The sequence below is a fragment of the Acanthaster planci genome, linkage group LG07, assembly GCF_054643075.1.
Source record: "Acanthaster planci isolate LZ-2023a linkage group LG07, COTS_SCS, whole genome shotgun sequence".
Taxonomy (NCBI): domain Eukaryota; kingdom Metazoa; phylum Echinodermata; class Asteroidea; order Valvatida; family Acanthasteridae; genus Acanthaster; species Acanthaster planci.
In genome coordinates, this window is record NC_141783.1 from 6,729,212 (window position 1) to 6,751,135 (window position 21,924).

General features: G+C 39.9%; 1 protein-coding gene across 7 annotated transcripts in view; it reads right to left on the reverse strand.

The window, feature by feature from the left end:
• LOC110978549 (uncharacterized) overlaps positions 1-21,476 on the reverse strand; it is a 58,207-nt gene extending 36,731 nt beyond the window's left edge. For 2 of the 7 annotated variants that reach the window (XM_087138826.1, XM_022233634.2), the window contains exons 1-11: positions 20,927-21,476; positions 15,786-15,914; positions 13,979-14,338; positions 9,958-10,035; positions 9,240-9,353; positions 7,726-7,839; positions 6,604-6,717; positions 5,140-5,253; positions 3,808-3,921; positions 3,119-3,232; positions 481-591 (exon numbers count right to left, since the gene is read on the reverse strand). In XM_087138826.1, coding sequence (XP_086994952.1) covers positions 481-591; positions 3,119-3,232; positions 3,808-3,921; positions 5,140-5,253; positions 6,604-6,717; positions 7,726-7,839; positions 9,240-9,353; positions 9,958-10,035; positions 13,979-14,338; positions 15,786-15,914; positions 20,927-20,999 — 1,435 coding nt within the window. In that variant the 5' untranslated portion in view covers positions 21,000-21,476. Of the gene's footprint in view, positions 1-480; positions 592-3,118; positions 3,233-3,807; positions 3,922-5,139; positions 5,254-6,603; positions 6,718-7,725; positions 7,840-9,239; positions 9,354-9,957; positions 10,036-13,978; positions 14,339-15,785; positions 15,915-16,815; positions 16,862-20,926 lie in introns of those variants that run through there. The other 5 variants (XM_087138827.1, XM_087138825.1, XM_087138822.1 and 2 more) reach the window with 4 other exon arrangements.
• Between the last annotated feature and the right edge of the window lie 448 nt (positions 21,477-21,924).

The window sequence follows — 21,924 nt, forward strand, 5'->3', positions numbered from 1 at the left end:
GGTACCACTCCATCACCAAGGATGACCAATCAGCGCAAACTCTGATCACATGTATGTACAATGTCTATTGCATTTGAAACTAAGAAGAAATCTCACAAAAAAGGCAAGATTTCCTATGCATTATGTCACCTCACACGTCCTTTACATCACATAATACACAACTTGGCAGTACAAGAATGCCTGTACCATATCCCATCAGTCCAAGACTGTGTTTAGTTCTAATATTCCGATGGGAGTGGGTTAGTCCAATCCATTTGCAGTTCCTACCTCGATGCATGAGTCTGCCCTAAGTAATCTATTGGCAGGTACTCCTCAGATCTGTGGGGCAGTCTTCAAGACTGTTCTCCCTCAGGACTGCCAGCTACAAGTCACTGTTACTTCTTACAGGCTACAAAAGTAGTGAGAAAGTCTGTGCCGGTGAGAATAAGCAGGATGCTAATGGGAGAGAAATAAAATGGATTGAAGTTTTTGTTGGCCTACCTATGTCACAGTTGATTCCTGTGTACCCTGGTAGACAATCACATGTGTACGCATTCACCTCATTGGTGCACTGACCATTAATACATGGGTTGCTTGCGCACTCGTTGATATCTGGAAAACAGGGTTGAAAAAACGTATGGTACATCACTTAGTAATTATCAGTCCACTGTCACGGTTTTCACAAGACGTTTGTCAGCTGCTGTGTCTTCTTAGTGAAGCCCTGCCAAACGGATTGGAATTTGTCTTCTCAGAGGAAAATAAATGGGTTCAGGACTGTATGCTGATCACACAATTTTTGTTCCGATTTATTCATGAAGTAAATGGACATGATTACCGCCACACTGCTAGATTATGGTGGATTTCAGGACAGCTTCCGCAGTGCATGTACTGTGTCCCTTTGGTTAACGTTTCTAGTTTTGTAAATTTTTTTGCTTCATGGGAAAACAACCTGAACAAATGCTGCTCTTACCAAGAGATAATAAATGCACAAATGCTTACAAAATTACAAAAAATAGAATTAATCGTTGTTTCCAAATTACAACTGCTTTATGGTTTAAGCATAATATTAGCTTGTAATATCCAGTCACCGACACACTGTTTCCCATACTGGCATTTTTGGCTATTAATAGATATGTAGCATGTAAATGTCAAATAACCCGCAACCATAGCCACAGAAAGGATAACTATACAGTCACTCATTAGGAAACATCACACCTTTGAAAAAAAAACAAGAACATTAGTGGAAAAGAAGTTTACAGATTCTGATGTGATCAGATCAAACCAACCCATTCTACCAAAAATGACAGATGTGCCTGTTTGAAGGCTGATGCCCAGTTGGTAATGAAGGATCCTGTTGAGGTTTAGACATTGTGTTTATTGTGACATCAGCAGACTGCCAGACTATATCACTGTGAACTGTAATACGTCAAGCAACCGCAAAGACTTCATAATTTTTCACGCAGTTGTAAAAACAGGATGATTTATTTAATACCATAATTTGTTTTATGAATGTAGAAATATGGAAGGACTTCAGGGATAACAACTCAAAACACATCTTTCCATTTTGGGAGAATAGGTAATGAAGGGTAATGAATTATAAAATAGGATCCCATGACACACCTGATGATGAAGTGAAAATGATTTAGTAATTGTTAGCAGCACAGTGTCAAATTTCATTAGTCTGTCTGGTGCCCTGGAGCTGTTTATTGAAGTTACTGATAAGCACAAAACATACTGATTGTAAAGCAGGTTCAATGCCAGCCAAACTTTTTATTAAATGCCCCATGTACACGTATAACTGCCTATGACTTTGGCAGAGGAGATTTGGGGGTTTCCAAAACTTAGTTTGGTATATGTTTGAATGCTTCAATTTCCTGATTTCTATAGTTCCCTGAGCTAAGACCCTCTGACTAAAGGCATCGGTAGCCCCTACTGCTGCCACAGAGACATCAAGCTGTCTGATCTGATCTCCAAGCTTGCAGTATTTTAACTTGAATCAAGCAGTGAATGAGTGACACTGATCGTGGGATTCCAGATTGCCACATTTGGACAAAAACTGAAGCCAAATTTTGAAAAAGGTCCCATGCTTGCTAGGTACTATTTTCTGCTCTTGTATGATGGGCAATTTATTTTATTAACAAGTATAAGTATATAAATATAACAAGGCGCAAATCCATGTACAGCGCCATATGCTGGCCAAACAGACATCTCTTCAATAATATATGTAAAGTGTTGAATCCCAAATGAGTAAGTCTGCATTGTATCAACAGTATATATTTGGATGACAAATTTTGTCCAGGAACAAGAGGAGGCAAATGTTGGGTGTTAACATGTCATTATCTCAAAATCCAACACCACTATTTCACTTTTTGTACTTTTATCCACACAGACAGAATGCTCAGAGTACCAAAACAGATACATGGCCTCAACTTTCCAAAAATCAGCAAAGTTGTACTTAAATTCAGAAACTGGGTTTTTTTTTGCAGCAAACAAAAAGTGACACTAAAAAACTGCCAATTGTGCTTCGTTATGAAAATCCATGACATGTCCAATACTTCAACATGGATTTCCTTCAATCGTATCCATAACAAAGGCAGCATTGAGCAGAGGTATTCATGTCTGGCAGCACCATGCAGTAAAGCTGCTTTGTGTATTTGGCTGGGGAGGTAAACAACACCTCGACTTGTTTGAAACCCAAGCAGTTCCTCAAACCCAACATAAACAGTTTATAGGCAACACAAACTTTGACAACACAAAGTCTGACAACCCATGACCCAGAATGGCATTGAATGCTGCTAGGTTTCAAGTGGGAAATACTTCACTTTTTGTGACCTCCCCAGTTAATTCAATTCATCGCATTCTTTCCGTTGTAGCCAGGTAAAACATTCACCTCTCCTCGGAGCTAAATGCAAACACCTTACAGAATGTGAGAGAGCAACAGGTTTAATATGATTGGAAGCAATCAGGTGCAATGAAGCAAAGAGCACAGCGCCACACTTTGCTTCTTTCTGAAACTCGTGCTCCAGAATTCTGGCCAACGGAAAAACCCAAAGCCATGAAATGGATGAAAAGTATGTTAGTATGGAAGAGATGGAGAGTCAAAGAACTGTGGTTGAGGGAGACTTGGATAGCTGGGTACCAGTTCCACAGACGCTGTCCGTGTATCCTGGGGCACATTGGCACTCAAACATATTGACGAGGTTCACGCAGGTTCCATCATTCTGGCACGGAGCTGGAGCACACTCATCAATGTCTATGTTGGAGGGGAAGGGGATAATGATGGATTTATGCATTATTCATATGCCATACATGTGACTTATGAATAACGATGCACAAGTACAATTTGTATGAATTATTCATGTTACGGCTACATATGTAAACATAAGAGACAATCTGGTTCAGAACAGCCCCACGGCATCCACTGCATAATTTTAAAAAGTCACTTCAGGCAATACTACGATCATTTGATCACAGAAAGCTACAACATGACCAACATAGTGTGAGGATCATTTTCAAGGCCATAACTTTATCTCAAGAAATTGTGTACTAACATACCAAAAGTGGTTTGCCAAATGATAGAGTTGCCCCTCAAAAAACAACTATTTAAAAAAAAGTACATTTTTATAAAACATGCCAAATCCTAAAAATTCCTCCATCCTGAATTAACTGTGTTGGAAATTAAGGAAAGAATATCGAATGAAGTGACTACATCTAGGCAATCCTCTGTCGAACTGATAAAGGCTTTTAGATATACTCTCTTATAATAGATGAACAAATGTTTAGTTACTGCTAAAGGTCCCTTTGACTGCCCTACTGTAGATTGATTACCTATTCGACACTGCGGGCCGCTGAAGCCCTGTGCACAAGTACAGCGATACTCATTGAACAAGTCCGTACAGGTGCCCTGATTATAACACGGAGAGCTGCTACACTCGTTGATATCTGAAAGTCAAAGATGTTAACACAGGTACGTGTAGAAAAGATAAATTGTAAACATCTTAAGCACGCACAGCCAAAATGCCACGAAGGTCATATTCCAAAAGCCAGGTCCTCAGAAAAACCTGTGGGAAAAACTGTAAAACAAATAGAAGTGTATTCTTTAAAATTTCATGCAATGATCTTTAAAATTTAATGACAGACAACTTGCACTTTCTTGTATTAATACTGAATTGGATTTTAAAAGGAATTCCACTGGCTGACAGCTATAAAAAAGAACGATCTTGCCAAAGCAGTAAAATATACTGTCCGTAGAATTTGCTTTGATACAACACTGCAAATGTATTTGCCGAAACTACAACTTTTTGGGGAAACACTCTCTCCGAGAGACAAAAAATCCAAGCACTCTTACTTTACATGTGTAAGGCCTGAGCAGGACCAAGAGACGGGGCAAGTTTCCTAACAATGGAGGCTCCAGTGATGGGAACTGCACTGCTGCGCTGGATCACAAATGACTATGAAACGCATGCATTTATGGTCGGGTTGCTACCAACAAAAATGAACACTCCCAACTAACACGGCTCGTTCTGAACTGATGAGGGGGCACTTCTGCTCAAGATGGGCTTCATGTACATGTACCTCTGCGGCCTTTTCCACAGATTGGCGGCATTGAAAAATACTTGCTGAGCTAAACCAGGTGCCCAGTCAAAAGGTCTCATATTGTGTAATTCCTGCGGCATAGTTTTCTGCTGCTTTTTCGCTTATCACACAGATTTCCAAACTCCTTCTTTCTGCTCGGATAGCTCTGTGAAATTTGGCCCTGGTTTGTACATGTGCATGTATACATTGAGTTTTGAGTGGGGGTGCACTGGCAAGTTTCAGGCCGCTTCGAATGGATTCTTCCGCACCAAAAGAGTGCTCGGTTTTGCAAGTGCAGCCTCTCTCTGGCTCTAATATGGCAATTCTATGCAGACTGCCAACAGCCCTTTCCAAAGCAAGGGACCCACAGGACTCCAACATTATGTCCAAAATAATTACAAGTATGGACGCCACAGTAAGACTTGAAGCTATAACTGCACTAACTATGTTGATTGAAATGCAGAAGGACAACATCGGAACCATGCCATTATGAGAAAACATTAATTCTGGCTGTGACGGTATATTTCTCTTTGCAAAGTAAAGGGCTTTCTGAGTTGTCAAGATGGCAGAGTTTGCCTGGCCTACCTGTTTCACATCGGCTGCCTGTGAAGCCCAATGGGCAAAAGCAGCTGTATCCATTGACCAGGTCGGTACAAACGCCTCCATTCATGCACGGATTAGACGAGCACTCGTTGATATCTGCAGGCCATCGTAAAAAATGGCTGATTTTATACATTTTGGTTTCACTTTTTTCCACCTCTCAACATATGCGATATCTTTTTATTCATTTTCATTAGTTTTTGGTCAATTTGTGAAAAACAAACTAATAAAAATGTCAGAAACAAGCAATTCAAATTACAGTGTGGACCCTGCATTTCACTTTTAGAAGATCGTTAAGAATTTTTTCCTCAAACCCACTGAAATGTAAAGTTTCAGTGCTGCGTGTTGCCTAAACATTATCCCAACACAAATATACTGTCAGAATTAAGCCATCATTTCAAAGTTTGAAAGTCAAAAACTTATTTTACCGCCTGCATAACAAGAATACAAACACTGATGACCTATCAAACACATCACCAAGTTTGCCAACCACATTCAGTCACATGCTAAATCACAGTTTGAGTAACAACTACATGTAATAGTCAACTAGAGATTGACCCACATCATCTAAGCAATGGATAGTCAACTAAAGTTTGGCCCACATCATCTAAACAATGGATAGTCAACTAAAGTTTGACTCACATCATCTAAACAATGGATAGTCAACTAGAGTTTGACCCACATCATCTAAACAATGGATAGTCTACTAAGTTTGATGTAGATCATCTAAGCAATGGATAGTCAACTAAAGTTTGACTCACATCATCTAAACAATGGATAGTCTACTAAGTTTGACTCACATCATCTAAACAATGGATAGTCTACTAAGTTTGACCCACATCATCTAAGCAATGGATAGTCAACTAAAGTTTGGCCCAAATCATCTAAACAATGGATAGTCTACTAAGTTTGACCCACATCATCTAAACAATGGATAGTCAACTAAAGTTTGATCCACATCATCTAAACAATGGATAGTCTACTAAGTTTGACCCACATCATCTAAACAATGGATAGTCAACTAAAGTTTGATCCACATCATCTAAACAATGGATAGTCTACTAAGTTTGACCCACATCATCTAAGCAATGGATAGTCAACTAAAGTTTGGCCCAAATCATCTAAACAATGGATAGTCTACTAAGTTTGACCCACATCATCTAAACAATGGATAGTCAACTAAAGTTTGATCCACATCATCTAAACAATGGACAGTTGGTTGGACTATCTACATGTAGTTGACCATTCACAAGGCCCTGGGGCAGGGTGACATTGCTTGTTATATCAATAGCCACTTCAATGTATATGTTACAAGTAGCAGAGAGAGTGGGGAATAGTTGAAATGGAATAATTGCACTCCATGCCAAGACAATGAACCTCATGACTGATCATGAGATTTGAAAGAAAATGGTTGAACTTTAGTTCTAGCTTAAACTTGCATGAACGTACCTACACCACAGCGAACTCCTGTATAGCCAGGGAAGCATGTACAGTCAAACCTATTACGACCATTCATACAGTTACCATTGCCTGAGCAAGGGTTGCTGGCGCATTCATCAATATCTGTGAAATAAGTGAAACCAAACAGTACTCACATCAGCACTGCAAAATTTGGATTACAGATTTTGCCCTTGACCCGATGTACATATTCATACACACTGTATATGTATACTCAGTGCTTACTTGGGTGGAACTCGAACCTAGGACCTCTTGCTTACTAGTGCAGACATTTTAACCACTCAACCACCGAGCTTGCTGGGTCGGCTGGCTGGTCCGAGTCAGATGTAGCAGTGGGTACCGCAAACTATTTCAAGATGTACACCAAGAGGGGAAGAATTCCTTGAACATTCCCTCCTGTCTCGTCGACATGCATTTTTAAAGTTGCATTTTTAAACCAAGCCTTAATGAATTTTCCTGTAATTTTTGCAGTCATTTCAACGCCAGTTTAAGGAAAGTCAGTGATTTCACTCTCACAAAAATAAGCAGATTTGCAAGACTGGTTAGCCAAACATGAACAGTGACATGTGTTCAATGCATACATGCCAACATATGTGAGAGCAGGAACTATGAATGACCCTCAAAACAAAACCCTATGTCCAGTTGAACCGAAACTTCCCACATACACTCATAATGGAGTCTTTACATTTGCCAAGTTGTAAAAAAGATTGGTTATGGGACAGCTTTGTTTTTTTTTTTCTTTTGTTTTTTTTTTGCGGTGGAGGGATGGATTTTGTCCCTCTATGTTGAAATCAGAGGGTTTGGACTGTTAGGCATGGGTCCCAAATCCTCAGATTTCAATAGGATTTTTACCTACACCCTAGGGAGTTAGGGGGTCTGCAAACAATGGCTCTCTAAAATAATTAACCGGGCACGTGACAAAGGACTGTTTCAATGCAGTAGCTCAACAGTTGAGTTTGTTCGAACAAATCAAGAATATCCTTCCCTTTAGTGACAAAAAAACATTCCATGGATAGGCAGGTGCCTCTGTGGTGGTGGCCACAATCACGGAGACAAGCAGCAGAGGTCTGGGCACCTGTCAGCAAGATGGCATTAGTCTACATTGAAACTCACCCTCTGTGCAGGTGGTCCCGGTGTAGCCATTGACACACTGACAAAGGAAGGATGTACCACTGCCAGAGCAGATACCTCCATTGCTGCATGGGGTGTTCTCACATGGGTCTACAGCTGTAAAGTCAAATTGGGAGCTATCATTTTTATCTGAATAACTGAATATTCAATAGATTGGCGAATATTCTTTTTCGAATTTGAATATTCGAATAAAAATTCTTGAAAAGTAAGGAAAAATTTTCTTTTGTTTTAAATGAGAAACATTGTACTATGTAGACTTGTTTCAAGCAGACTTTTAAAAAACAATTTAAAAAGTGAGTGATTCATTAAACAACTTAAAAGGAATAGAAATTTTCCACAGGGCTACAAGTCTTATTCATCTCCTAAATCTTGCTAAATCGCGGCTGGAGATACTCCTAGATGTGAGAAGCCATTATATTGATCATAATGTACATATGTGTGTGTCAGTGCAACTGATTTGGTATATGTGACCCCACCATCCCCGCACCAGGCTGAAGTCAGTATTTGTGATGATGGACAACGCCTCTCCTTCAGCTTTTTTTACACTTCAAAGTGATCCATTATAATCGAAATTCTGCCTGCAGAAAGCTTTTTCGAGTACTGATGGCTGTGAACTCCCATGAAAACCTGAACAGTGGCAGTTCCACTATTTTAGGGTTATGAAGTTTACCTACTTCAGCCTGGTTTTGGGATGGTGGGTCACATATGGTTTGTTCATCAACAATCCCCAAATAGATGCGATTTTTTTTCTTTTTTCCTTCTGTTGGGTCTTTTTGCTTTCAATATTGGTGTTCCGCACCAAATTTCTGAATAACATTTGTACTAAATAGTGTAACATTTGATTTTAAGTTAAAATGGGGGAAGACAAGTACTTATGCACTGTGCTTTTTCCAAATGGATTGAAAACTTTACAGATGTGTAAGCATGGACTCACTCCAAGTTGCCAGAAAGCCTCCAGACACTTAAAATTCAAAACTGCCAATAGATTTGAAGTGTAATTAATTGCACATTGAGTCAAACTACATGTATACAAGCACTCGAATTATGGAAACTTTATGTTCATAAAGCTACATGTAGAATGTGAACAGAATCAAAGATCACATGGTGACAAAAGATGGCTAACCCTACACAAACTCTGAAATCCCTATGGGAGATATATAAGGTTGTTGGTTAATGGAGCTTTCTATAGCTCCCTGGTTGGTCAAATGTTTTGCAATATAATTCAGCCTATTTTTCTACAAAAGTTACCACTGAAATATATTCTTTCCCCTTTCGTCACGAGATCTTTTGTGACGTTCACTTATTGTGCTTTTGGTTTCCTCATTAAGATGATACCCACGGGAAGAATGCATCCACCTTGATAAAGTCAATCAGTTCTGCCACTTTGCAGCACCCTCTTTACAAAAAAGACTGCTACAGTAAGTGCTTCCTTAACGCCTACTTTATTCCTTGGCAGAGACATTTCACCCTTGAATTGAACGGGTCAGAGGTCTTACGTGTTTCACAGTTGACTCCCTCAAACTCGTCAGGACACTGACAGGTATACCTGTTGACTCCATCAATACAGGTGCCATTATTTGCGCACGGACTACTGAAGCATTCGTTTTGCGCTGGAAATAAAACATATTCATAAAGTCATTGAACTCATCACCAACACTCTCTGCGGACTCAGACAAATTATAAATAAAAATGAAAACAAGGAAACATGATTTTGTGAGACAGAGAGGTGACTATTTAAGAGCACCTCTAAGTAAAACAGGTTTTCTCTGAAGTTATCCATGCAAATAAATATGGAAGCATTCAAATTGAATGCAGTGTCATTTATCTTCACATGGAAGCATTCAAATTGAATGCAGTGTCATTTATCTTCAGAGCTTAACTACATGTAAAACAAACTAAAAAGGGCTTTTTTTCTGTACATGCCAAGATGCAAATTCTGAGTGTAGATTGCGTCATTCCGAGAAAACCGAGAAAATGAGGTGAACCCTCAGCCTGTGGTCATAGTGGATAAACCCTTGTGTGTGCCAAACAATGCATGCAGCCATTGTTTGGCATGCACAAGGTTTTATAACCTTGACCCCAAAATGCCTGTGAAACTGTTTTTCAGAGAGGGGAAAGCATTGTGTGGACGTGTGCGAGTCCACACAATGCCATCACACCCTACATTATGTGGACTTCTTTTGTTTGCCACGCCAGCACACCCCGTACAAGTACCTTCACATCTGTAGGTGTATTCCTCATCAAAGCACTGCTCGCCGGGTGCACAGGGCTCCACGCGGCATTCGTCACCATCTACATGTACAAATAAAAACTGATGAAGGTAGTTTATAGAAAGATGTTGGCTTGTCACTGAACTCTGAGCATTCTCACACAGAGTGAAGTGCATGTACTTTGTGTAGTACGACACAGCGTGAGCACTTCAGCTTTAACCCTTACCCTCTCCCGGTAGGCCTTTTTACAAGGAATCATCCTGAATCCTCCAAAATTCTCTGATTTTCAACATCAAAAATTCCATTCAGCCCAAATCCTTCAAAATCCTCCCAAATTTCTTGAAAATGTCAGTTGGAGGTATGCCTAACTGCCCGAATCCTTCAAATTCCTGTCAGTATGTTGAGGCAGTGCGAATGGCACTCTTGAGCAGAGGGGTTGATTCAAAAGAAATGTCAGGCTGAATTTGTACTTAACTAAGCACAAACAACATAAGGTCTAATCCACTACCTTCATGTACGGCATCCTTCGAAATCAGCCATGCACTTTTGCCATACACCCTGAATCCTCCAAATTCCTCCACTTTGCAGAAAAGGATTTTGGAGGATTTGGGAGGGTTAAGGGTAACCAAACCTGATACATGTACATGTACATGTACGTACATTAATTAATCCACAGTGCATGCGGCATGCATGTACGTGTACATGTAATCACTTCTACATGTACAGGGAGCCAAATTACATGTACATTACAATTGATCAAAAGTACAGCATTCTCTAAACTTTCAAAGAGAGGGCACTGAGCGTACATGTATGTTGCAGTATTGAGGAAGGAATAGCCCCACTGTCATTTTCACTGGGGATGTACCGGTGCAAGTCGCAGTACAATAGAAGGAGAAATTGCCATGGATTCCTACATTGTCACAAATTTTAGAGAATTCAGGAAAATCCCCGAGTTTGACTAAGTGTAATGCTTATAACAATACATGTAACAGCCAACAAATAGAATGAACATGTAAAAAACAAAACACAAAAGCAGAAATGCAGTGCATGTACAAGCACCTGATCTGAGAATAAGCAAATTTCCATAAAAAATACTTTCCTTCTTTTCATTTACATTTACGTGTACAATAGTATGTATGTACTCTTTCTAATCACTTTAACTTGTGTAAATTGAACTTTTTGAGCACTTATGAAGGCCTTCATCATTCATTGGGTCATGGTCATTGCACTGCTGCACACTGATCAAATTGGACAAAGACCACAGCCCCGCCTATTTAAAACTGGTCGGTGTCCTGGATGAGCCACTGTACTGTCATTCTGACTGGTATGAACATGTACATGTGGGTATTACTGCTGAGAACTGAGAAACTCCATTTTTATTGGTTTTGATTCACCAAGATTAACTCAAAAATCAGAACACCAACATTTCTGAGAAATGAGCAGGAGTGAACTTTTCTAACATACATGTATTTTTGGATTCCAATCAATAGTGTAATCATGTTACTTGACCAACATATTTGCCAAATGCCTCATAAAATAACAAAAGGTTGGAGTTTTTCAAACAGTACATGAGCATGCAAGGAATCAAAGTGGAAGAAGGTTGCTACATCACCAGCAGCTGGGTGACACTGTATATATTATTTTCCTTTAAATTTTCAAGCGAGCGTGGAGAGTACACATAAACTTGTCTTTTTTGGCAACTGTAGTCCCGGCTTCCATTCTACCTGATCCTTAATTTTCGCGAGGATCCCTCACACATTTTTCCATGCCCAGTTACATGTACAATGTACATGTAGCTATGGTTTGCGTCCTTCCTCCATGATGTAGCTATGGTTTGTGTCCTTCCTCCATGATGTAGCTATGGTTTGCGTCCTTCCTCCATGATGTAGCTATGGTTTGTGTCCTTCCTCCATGATGTAGCTATGGTTTGTGTCCTTCCTCCATGATGTACCTATGGTTTGTGTCCTTCCTCCATGATGTAGCTATGGTTTGTGTCCTTCCTCCATGATGTAGCTATGGTTTGTGTCCTTCCTCCATGATGTAGCTATGGTTTGTGTCCTTCCTCCATGATGTAGCTATGGTTTGTGTCCTTCCTCCATGATGTAGCTATGGTTTGTGTCCTTCCTCCATGATGTAGCTATGGTTTGTGTCCTTCCTCCATGATGTAGCTATGGTTTGCGTCCTTCCTCCATGATGTAGCTATGGTTTGCGTCCTTCCTCCATGACGTAGCTATGGTTTGTGTCCTTCCTCCATGATGTAGCTATGGTTTGTGTCCTTCCTCCATGATGTAGCTATGGTTTGTGTCCTTCCTCCATGACGTAGCTATGGTTTGCGTCCTTCCTCCATGATGTAGCTATGGTTTGCGTCCTTCCTCCATGATGTAGCTATGGTTTGTGTCCTTCCTCCATGATGTAGCTATGGTTTGTGTCCTTCCTCCATGATGTAGCTATGGTTTGTGTCCTTCCTCCATGATGTACCTATGGTTTGTGTTCTTCCTCCATGATGTAGCTATGGTTTGTGTCCCCTTGTATCCAGCAGACAGTCCACAGGATCATATTTTGCCCTCTGCTCAGATAACAGGATAGCAAGCAGCTACCTACACTAGAGACTTGTTTCTTAAGGAGGGTTTATGGTAGCTGGGTCATTCCATGAGGTTGGGGCACAATTTGTGACGGTGTCGTGGGGAGTTACCACCTGTCATGACCTGTAGAGTAGGTCATTTACTCTGTAAAAATAACACACACCTCTGTATTCAGCCTTGCAAGATGCATAACATTAATAATGTCAATTTGAACCCACATGCAGGGAAATAGCTGTTCATTTTTACGGAACCCATGTAACAACTGACACCATCACAAAGTGCCTCAACCTTATGGAATGACCTGGCTATCCCATCTCAACATGATTTTTGGAGTGAAAGCTTTTTAAGTGTATGTACATTGTACCTGTAGTGTGGAGACTTCCGCCACATAGTTCTAGGTGTACAGGGTAGGCCTGCATGTATGTACTGTACTGTGCAGTAAACTCTTTCCTGTTTTGCACTTATCAACTTCCATGTACTACATACATCTTTTATTTTTTGCTGACGTACAAAAGAGAACTTCTAACCCTAACCATGCTGAACCCAACACGTTTATGCAGGATTTTTAAGCACTTTCATACAAAGGTTGACATGTTGGAATAGGAAGGTCACTCTACAAAGGTCCATAACAAGGACAAACAGCGCCCAGGCAGAGGATGAGCTGCGCCCAGGCATCCAAATGGATTTCCGGAAAAGTGCAGATGTTCTGGTTGAATGCATAATCATAAACTGGCTGGAATGCCAGCGTCTAATGCCGTTGTATTTATAGTCATGGCACTGGAATTCAACTTGAATAAGGTCTATAACGAGCAAACACAAAATGAGTAAGTGCTGCAAATCACTACACTGTAATCCAGCACCCACAACTATGACACACCTACTTTTTAACTTGTGGTGACTGTGACTGTTAAATTATATCACATACACCTTCTTCAGGATTTGTTTGTTATGAGGAATACATGTAGCTTTGTATTCTTGTTGCTACTTGCTACATTAATTGGCATATCGTACACGTACAAGCCCTTCATTCGTTTTGCTGTGAATACTACAACGCAACAATACACACATTCACATGAAAAAAAAAGAGTCCATTGCACACCTCAAAAGGACATGTCCGAGTTTCACATAAATATTCATAAACTACATGTAAATACAGGCAGCATACTACATTTTACTAGCATAAAATCAAAAAAACAGCAAAATACCTCTTTAAACAGTTACACCAAAAAATGAAAAAAATGTTAATGAAAGGAGCATTTTGGAAGTTTTGTTCTACAATACTTCCATTGCTACCTCTCTTTAATTGCTTAGTTAATTAGACTCTAACCCTCAAGTTAGAAGACATACAAGAACAAGAACTAAGTGCCAGGTCCTACCTTGCAGCGACCAACATAAAGAGTTGAAGTGTTACAACCTGAGGGATACACGTCCATATTGACTCACCTACAACCCAGCTCATGTTGAATCCCTGCCTGACAATGTTCCTGTCGGACATGAAGCGGATCCACACCCTGTCCCCTGTGATTTCAATGGGGCCTGGCGGTGGGTTGTAGGCACCCCTCTGGTATGACACAATTACGTTGTCAATGTCTGCCACAGGTCCGCTCCCGATGTCAACGCCATCCTTCATGAATTCCACATCCAAGTGGTGAAAGGTCAGGCGAAATTTGTTGGCTTCGGCCACGCCAAGATAGTACCAACAGTCCTGACTGTCGGTGTAATCGTTTGGGTAGAAGGGCGATGCCAGGGAGCCTCGGGTCTGGCCATAAAAGTAGCGCTGGGGAACATCACAGGATCTGCCTCCTACACAACGATATGAAATCGACAGACTAGACGAAACTGACAGAAAACTCATCAACATGACCGCATGCAAAGTGTATTAACAAGACTTGCCATTGGAAGACAGTCTCAAAGGAGAACATTTGTGATGCCATTCAACTACAAGAACTGAAAACAAAATGGATTCCAGACATGAGAATGGTTCCACCAAGCACAGGATCAAGCCTTACTTAAAACGGTTTCCATAAACACACCCAAATATCTTTGTATAAAATCTTGCGTTGGAAGAGGTTTTACCATAAGGCTTAGTTAACTGGAATTTCACTAGTGCTTTCAGCATGTTACGCTTAAGTTCAGTTTCACTGACGATCGTCTTTTCATTTGTTAATCCTTGGGTGAAAATGTACAACTCGAAATGCATGACACTCAAGGGACAAAGACAACGTGCCTGTTTGGATGGGCACGCATGTACTTGAATTGACACAGACAGTTGGTAAAGTTTAGAAACTTTGCAAACTTTAGCAGCCCCTCCGCATCCTCGATTGCATATCAATGAAGAATTTGCAATGCTCTCTGTAAAAAGGAAGCTAGGCTAGCCCAAAATATCGGTATTAGGCCAAAGCAAAAAATGCTTGTTTTTCCACTCACCCTGAAAAAGTAATATGTAAGGTATGCAGAGGTGGGCAAAACCCTTTGGGGATTAGAGTGATATTAGATTGAGTTGGGTAACATGTTTAGAGTTTACATAAGTGTATGGGCCTGTGTGCAGGTATTTCAAGGACTAAATGACAAAGACGCAGTGTACAAGTTCATTCATGACTTCATGAGGTGCGCCTGACGCAACAAACACACAACAGTTTGGAACAAAGAGTGAATTAACACTAGTCAATTCGCGATGGCCACTTTTAGGTGAATTTGGCACCAAAAGTAATATGGCAAATCCTCAAACTCTCTGGTAACATTTTGTGCTTAAATAACACTTTGCCTCAAGTTTTGCTACAGTGAAATAGTGGTCACATCCAAATCTCCCTGTTCAAATGGTTCAACATTTCAAGAAATAATTGACTCATTTCAAAAGTTACATGTGCAATTTCTAGTTTTCCAATTCTGCATTGAATTTTTTTATTTTATTTGCCCAAATTAGACTGATAAGTTTTTAATTTGACAAAATAAGAAAATAAACTCATATGAATTTGGACAAATGGGTAGATACATGTAATCAAACAAATTCATACAGGATTAAATGGCACATTTATTGAGATTTGTTTAAGTGATCTTAATTCTTTGGGATCCACTGCCTTTTTAACAATTTCAAAAAACCTTAAAAACTTTCTTCCCGAGGTTCACAAGGTAGTCTTGTCTCCAGCCATCCCCTAGGGCGTATGTATACAGGTCCGGTACATGTAAGATCAATCAGTCACCTTTTTGCAATTTTACAAATGTACATGGGACCATAAAACAGGCAACTTACTGTCGCTGGTTAAGGGCATGTTGCAAAGCTCGCCATGGTAACCTTGACGGCACTCACAGTAAGTCTGGTTGTTCTGTTGCAGAACGCAGTTAGCACCATTCAGGCACGGATTGGAATTACAACTACCTGCTAGGAATAAGCACATTGACCATTAAACAGGGTTACAAGTACATGTAGGCATGTATACTTGCATAATATATGTGAAATGCACACCAACTCAAACAGTCTGTAATCGGAAATTTTGTTTGAAAAAAAAATATACCTATGTTTACATCATTTCACAATACTTGTTTTATAATTTGATCTGAAATCTCCTAAAGAGCAAGAAGGTAAGCATAGTGCAGCTCACTCTGTAATGGGAATGGACTGCTATCAATCAGTCCAAAAATTGAAACATGTAAAGGAAGGAAATAACCAGTCCATCACTTTATATTGCACAATCGAGCAAACTATTCTCATTAAAATTTAAAGACATTATCTCCATGGTCCAGCAATCGTTTCCAATCTTTGATAAGGCCTAGACCTACAGCCAAGGGACAGTTTGCACGATCTTAGGAAACTTCAAGTGCATGTAGGTCACATGCATGATTTAATGATGTACATGTAGGAGCCCATAGGGCCTACATCATAGTATTCCCTGTACGTGCAGATGTCACTTCAAGTTCAATAGCAAAGTTGGACGTTTATGCTAGTTTGCCTGAAATTTAACCTTTTACTACATTTCTGAAAATGCCTTAGCCTATTTAATAATCTTCTGAGAATGCAGACCTGGAAAATATTTACAAATATTTCTAATCCCCATCCCCTATTGCGACAATGTGAGTCCAAAATAACTGGGAGTCGGAGTAGGCTATTAAACTGCCGTGTTCGGTGTAGTCCTAATGTACATGTACATGGTGTAGCGTAGTTCATGTAGGCCTAGTTGCAGAATACCTGCAAAGAAGTCAAATTTCTACTTAGCAGGCCTTCTGCGTCCACAGGTGGGCCTACGCGCAGTGAAAAACATTAGTGCTTACTAAAAAGTTCTCACTTGCCAAAAATCCACCAAAGTCGCAACTCATCCCGCACTTTCACTGGCCATGTAAAAAGTAAGTCCTTACACAGCGCCCTCATACGTTCCTTTCTCAACTCTGCAAAAATATCCTCAAGAATTTTTGGCGCTGTATGTAGGGGGTGATCCACTTTAGATTGAAATGTTGTCAGAGAAGAAAACATTTTCTGTATCTACCCTTAACAAAAGACAAGTCCAGATGGTTTACACTGCTTTCCAGGGCTGTGAGTTTGGAAGTTTCAAACAAATTGGGATCAACTGCCGTCGGAGAAAGTTGATGAGCTACGTGATGCTTGGAAATGTTTACAAATCAGCCAGCTCGTCTGATTTAAAGCATGGGTGTAAATCACATGTGATGGTGGGCTATTGAATCATCCCCCCCAAAAAAAAAAAATTTAAGCGAGAAATTTAAGCAGACTGTGAAGAATTTTCTGACTTCCAACGACTTAAATGCATTAAGAATTAATGTACTTAAGAAGGGAAAACAGTTTTTAAAAGCCACAAATAGGCCTATGCCATTCTGAATACATTACAGATGTACATCCATATCATAAACATCGACCACCGTGTAGAGTCATATGGTGTTAACCCCCCTTCAATTTTCAAGGCCAGGGGAGTCATTCCCTCACCTTTCCCCTCCTTCCAATTCCCGATACAAATTTACGATACTGTGTTAAAGTCTAACAATATTTGACATAAAGCCTCAACCGGAGTCAGTCGGTTTGCAAATTTATAATTTTGTTCGTCTTGTACGTCTCAACGAAACGACTCAATCACAATTTCAATCTTAATGTCGGGATAGCCTTCGGGATGGTCCAAATCCAATGGGAATTCACATTAACCATTAAGGAGACGGGAAACCAGGATTAATGTGCCGTTCCTCTTGATGTAAAGGGTTTCGTTTCAACGCACAAAATTATTCTTTGATTCAATGAATGAAAAGAGAAATCGCCAGCATTTATGCAGTTATCTACATTATCCCATTAAGTAGGAAACATTTGTGGGTGAGCAAAATGATCCGTCGACATCCCAGAGTAAAAACTCGATCTTTCCGAATGAAAATTCACTCCAGCAGTCGGAAATTATAGGGACCAGACGTTTTAGAGTGAAATTTCTTCAATCGAAAAGATCGAGTTTTCACTCGAGCTCTGACGGCAGTGATTATTGTGTCAGAGTATTTCCATGTAAATTAAGAGTGATTTTCACTCTAAATCGTCCTGTCCCTTGTTTCACTCTGTCAGATTATAAGAAATCACAACGACACGCTGATGACTGGGATTCTGTCTGATCATGTTTTTGCTGGACTAAGAGCGTGTAGGACATTTTCAAAAGCCCAAGTCCGGCAATTTGTTATGACGCGCGCTCGAGGCACGTGGAAAGAACGGGCATTATCATAAGGAGCATCGGTTGCCTAACAACCAGGAAGCTAATTGCTTGATGTCGATGTTGCGTGGTAACGCTGAACTTGCACTCATTACTGCAGGCATACACATATAGTAGATAGAATCCATATTCCTAATGTGTGCCACTTCAATGCTGCAATATGCTGATGATGACTGAGCTTTACGTGCTATATAGCCTGTGTATGGCATCGCACCCTGTACGCTAGCAAGGAAAGAGCTCGACCATAATAACTTAATTATTTTATTGACATAAAATCGTCAGGTGACGCCCCAAATTGTCTTCCTCCAAACTATCGTGGAATGAATTCTGCCTCCACAATTGAAATTGCTGGCCAAATTGAACTTCCATCCTTTAAGTATAGGAAGTATTTTGTTGTTTACGGATAATATTCAGGGGCAAGAATTGTTTTGATATCATCAGAATTCCATACAACCTAAAACCGATGAGGTAATGATCTATATAGGGCCACAAGAATCTTCTGGAAAGCATGAAGTGCACATTGCTAATTCTGATGAATGTGATTTATATATTACTTGAAAAAAAGTATGGGAGAAGTTAACCAACTGTATAATCACAGCGATTTCCAAACTGAAGGACTGAGAAAGGTACTTTGTAAGGTTTCAAGTGTTCTCTCTTTTTGCACATTAATTCTCAAATGCCAGACAGCAGCAGCTCTAGAAGTCACGCTGTACGCCAGGATCTACACTTCACTGCCTACGCTGGGTGTGTCTGTGCTGCAAACGGGCTGTTTATATTATACAGAAGCAAATCAATAATCACCATTGTCAACTGATGCACAGTGAGTCAAGACTACTACACCTCAAAGGGTCATGGGCACAGTGTGTCACACCGTGTTGTAATCGAAAAGACTCCAGAGTGTTTACTAAATATGTTTACGATTAACTTCTACAATGCTATCTTACGACATCGATGCCTGATTTGATCCTGTTCGGCTCAAAGCTATTCCCGTAATAACGAAAAGCAACAGATCCTACTCTTGATATACATGTATGTATACCTCATCATCTGGCTGTAACGAAATCTAGTAACAAACTGGAGCTGAGTGTCTTTACTCCTTCGGAATTGTTACTTCCCTGCTTGGAGTCATACTGGTTACTGAATCAAATGAGTGTGTCAGAGGGCAATTAGTTCGCAGTTTTGTCAATGGTCTCTCCGTCACACATTGTTAAAAACGACTTAAACCACCGCTGTTTGAGCAGGGCACACGAGCAATACCATGGTCAGATTTTTGTGCAACAAATTTGTTCAGATGTTTAAACTGTCGGAGCAATATTAAGATAATATATGAATTAAACAAGGTTGTTATTCAGGTGCCCTGTTTAAACTTAAGTGGTTAAAATTACTTGTATACAAGTGGCATTAATTTCACGTGTTGGATTGTGACGGGGCAGTTTTAGTTATTTCGAAAGAGAGGGGGTGTAAATTTTTTTCCTCGTGTGTGAAAAGATTAGTCAGCCGTGAACTAGACCCCACTCTTTGGGCGCACCTATGGTTCCCTTTTGTTGGTTGAGCCGCGAAAGACTGCCTAGAGGTAGACAGCCCGCAGCTTTCACCCTTTGTACGTGTACATTGTATTGGGTTTCGAGGTTGGCTTTCAAGACTACTGCATTTAGCCTACATTACATTGCATCTTTATTCTTTTTTTTTCATGCCTTTTCAGCTTTGTTGTAGGTCCATATCTATCTTGTCAGACTATACAGTGACGCCATTTTCTTTCTGACGAATTTGCGGAAAGCTTACAGAAATACCAAGTTCACCTCAAATCAAATCAAGTTCATTTTTATGCGAAGGCTTCCATACTAGTTTAGTATTTACCTGACTGATTATAAATTTTACACCTCTACTCTCTAAATCTAGCAAATTCTTATGCCCAACCACTGAAAAATTGTCTGGGTTTAGCTTCAATCTTTAATGTACATGACAACTGCAGCAATCCACATTTAGGATATGCGAAACCAATATGCGGGTTTAAATTAATTTCCGATTCATTTTAAACAAACATTTGATAAATGCTAATGGCTGACCCAACCAAATTTTGTTTCTGCGCAGGAGACGAATTTGAGCAAAATTGTTCAGACATTGAACGACGAACTAACGTGTGAAGTTGAACAGTAACATCATAATTTCAACATGAATCTATATGCAAATAAATCGTCCAGAAAAATACATTTTAAAATATCAAAATTTGTCATATTTCATTATTTTTACACTAAATTTTACACTTAATTATTCTACATCTCTGTAAATAAGCAAATTTTCACAGATCAGCAAATCAGTGAGATAAAAACATCGTGCAATCGGAGATTATGAAACATTTAGGCCTACCGCTAAAATGGAAAACATCAGCTTAAACACGTCATTGTATGCACATGCAGCTTTGGAAACTACTTAACAGGGAAAGGCGTTTACCACAAGGTAAAATATTAAAAGATGAAAACATAACAGAAACACAATGACGCTTTTTTGCTCGTATGAATTCCAAAATATACATAACACAGACATGTATACCGCTTTCTTTATATTTTACCAAACACCATCATTTTTATTTTTACGATCAAAATGTATGTAAATTTATTACGACTCAATAGTTTTCCAAGAACCCGTATTCTGATAAGTTTTTTTTTGGGGGGGGAGTCAATATAGCAGTATACCTAGAATATCTCACCTTGGGTCCGGACAACTGACGCCAGTGAAATTAAACCAAGTATTGTTCCAAGCACTCTCACTGATGTATCCATTCTCGATGAACAAGCGACTCTGTAATACGGCAAGGATGTTGACCTGTATGTACTCAGCTTTCTATCGGATCTATTCGGTTCTCCCCTCTGTCACTCTGTCTTATTTTCTCCGCTGAGGTTGCTCTCCACCAACGTTTAATACTTGTTACATTTCCACGGACATTTAAAAAAAATCAACAATCGTCTGGTGCCGCAAGGACAGCGTCAACTATGATACTTTCACTGATGGGAAGAGACCATGCTTACACGTCCGCTGTCAACTGCACGTATGGCGTTAACTTCTGCCGATATTCTCATGTTCTTAATCCACCACATGCATTACTTCCGCAATGGCCAAGTGCACCTTCAATGTGAAAAGTCTGTTGTCGCTCCGCCGGCCTCAAAAATTGGGATCTGTGCGATCATACAAACGGTTGGAAAATACAAAAGCGACCACAATATGTAATGCTAAGGTGGCAAGCCCTGAGCGTTGCTTGAGCGTCATATAACCATGCCACCGATTCACTCAACCAAAACAGCAAACAGCGCCCATTCAAATTCAAATGAGATCGAACTGAAGGTTTGACCGCCGGGCTGTTTACGCTTGAGCGGCGTTCTCACCCCACAGTGGGTTCCGGTCATTAAAACTGCTCTATTGTATTGCCATTGAATCCAAGGAAATATTTCATACTAGCTTCGTACCTACAACATCCAACAGGGACATAAACAGGGCCGTTAAAATTCGAAATTTCACTTTTAAGCTGATGATACCCGTCCACCTGTCTTTTAGTCACCTGGATGTTTAAAATATTTCAGTGAGCTAAATTTTGTGTCACTAAATTTTGTGGTTTGAATGCTTTTTCCTGCAGAAGTTACTCTGCTCTTACACTTAGTCGACTAAAAACTCAAAAGAAAGAAAATGTGAGAAGCTATGTCGCGCTCATTT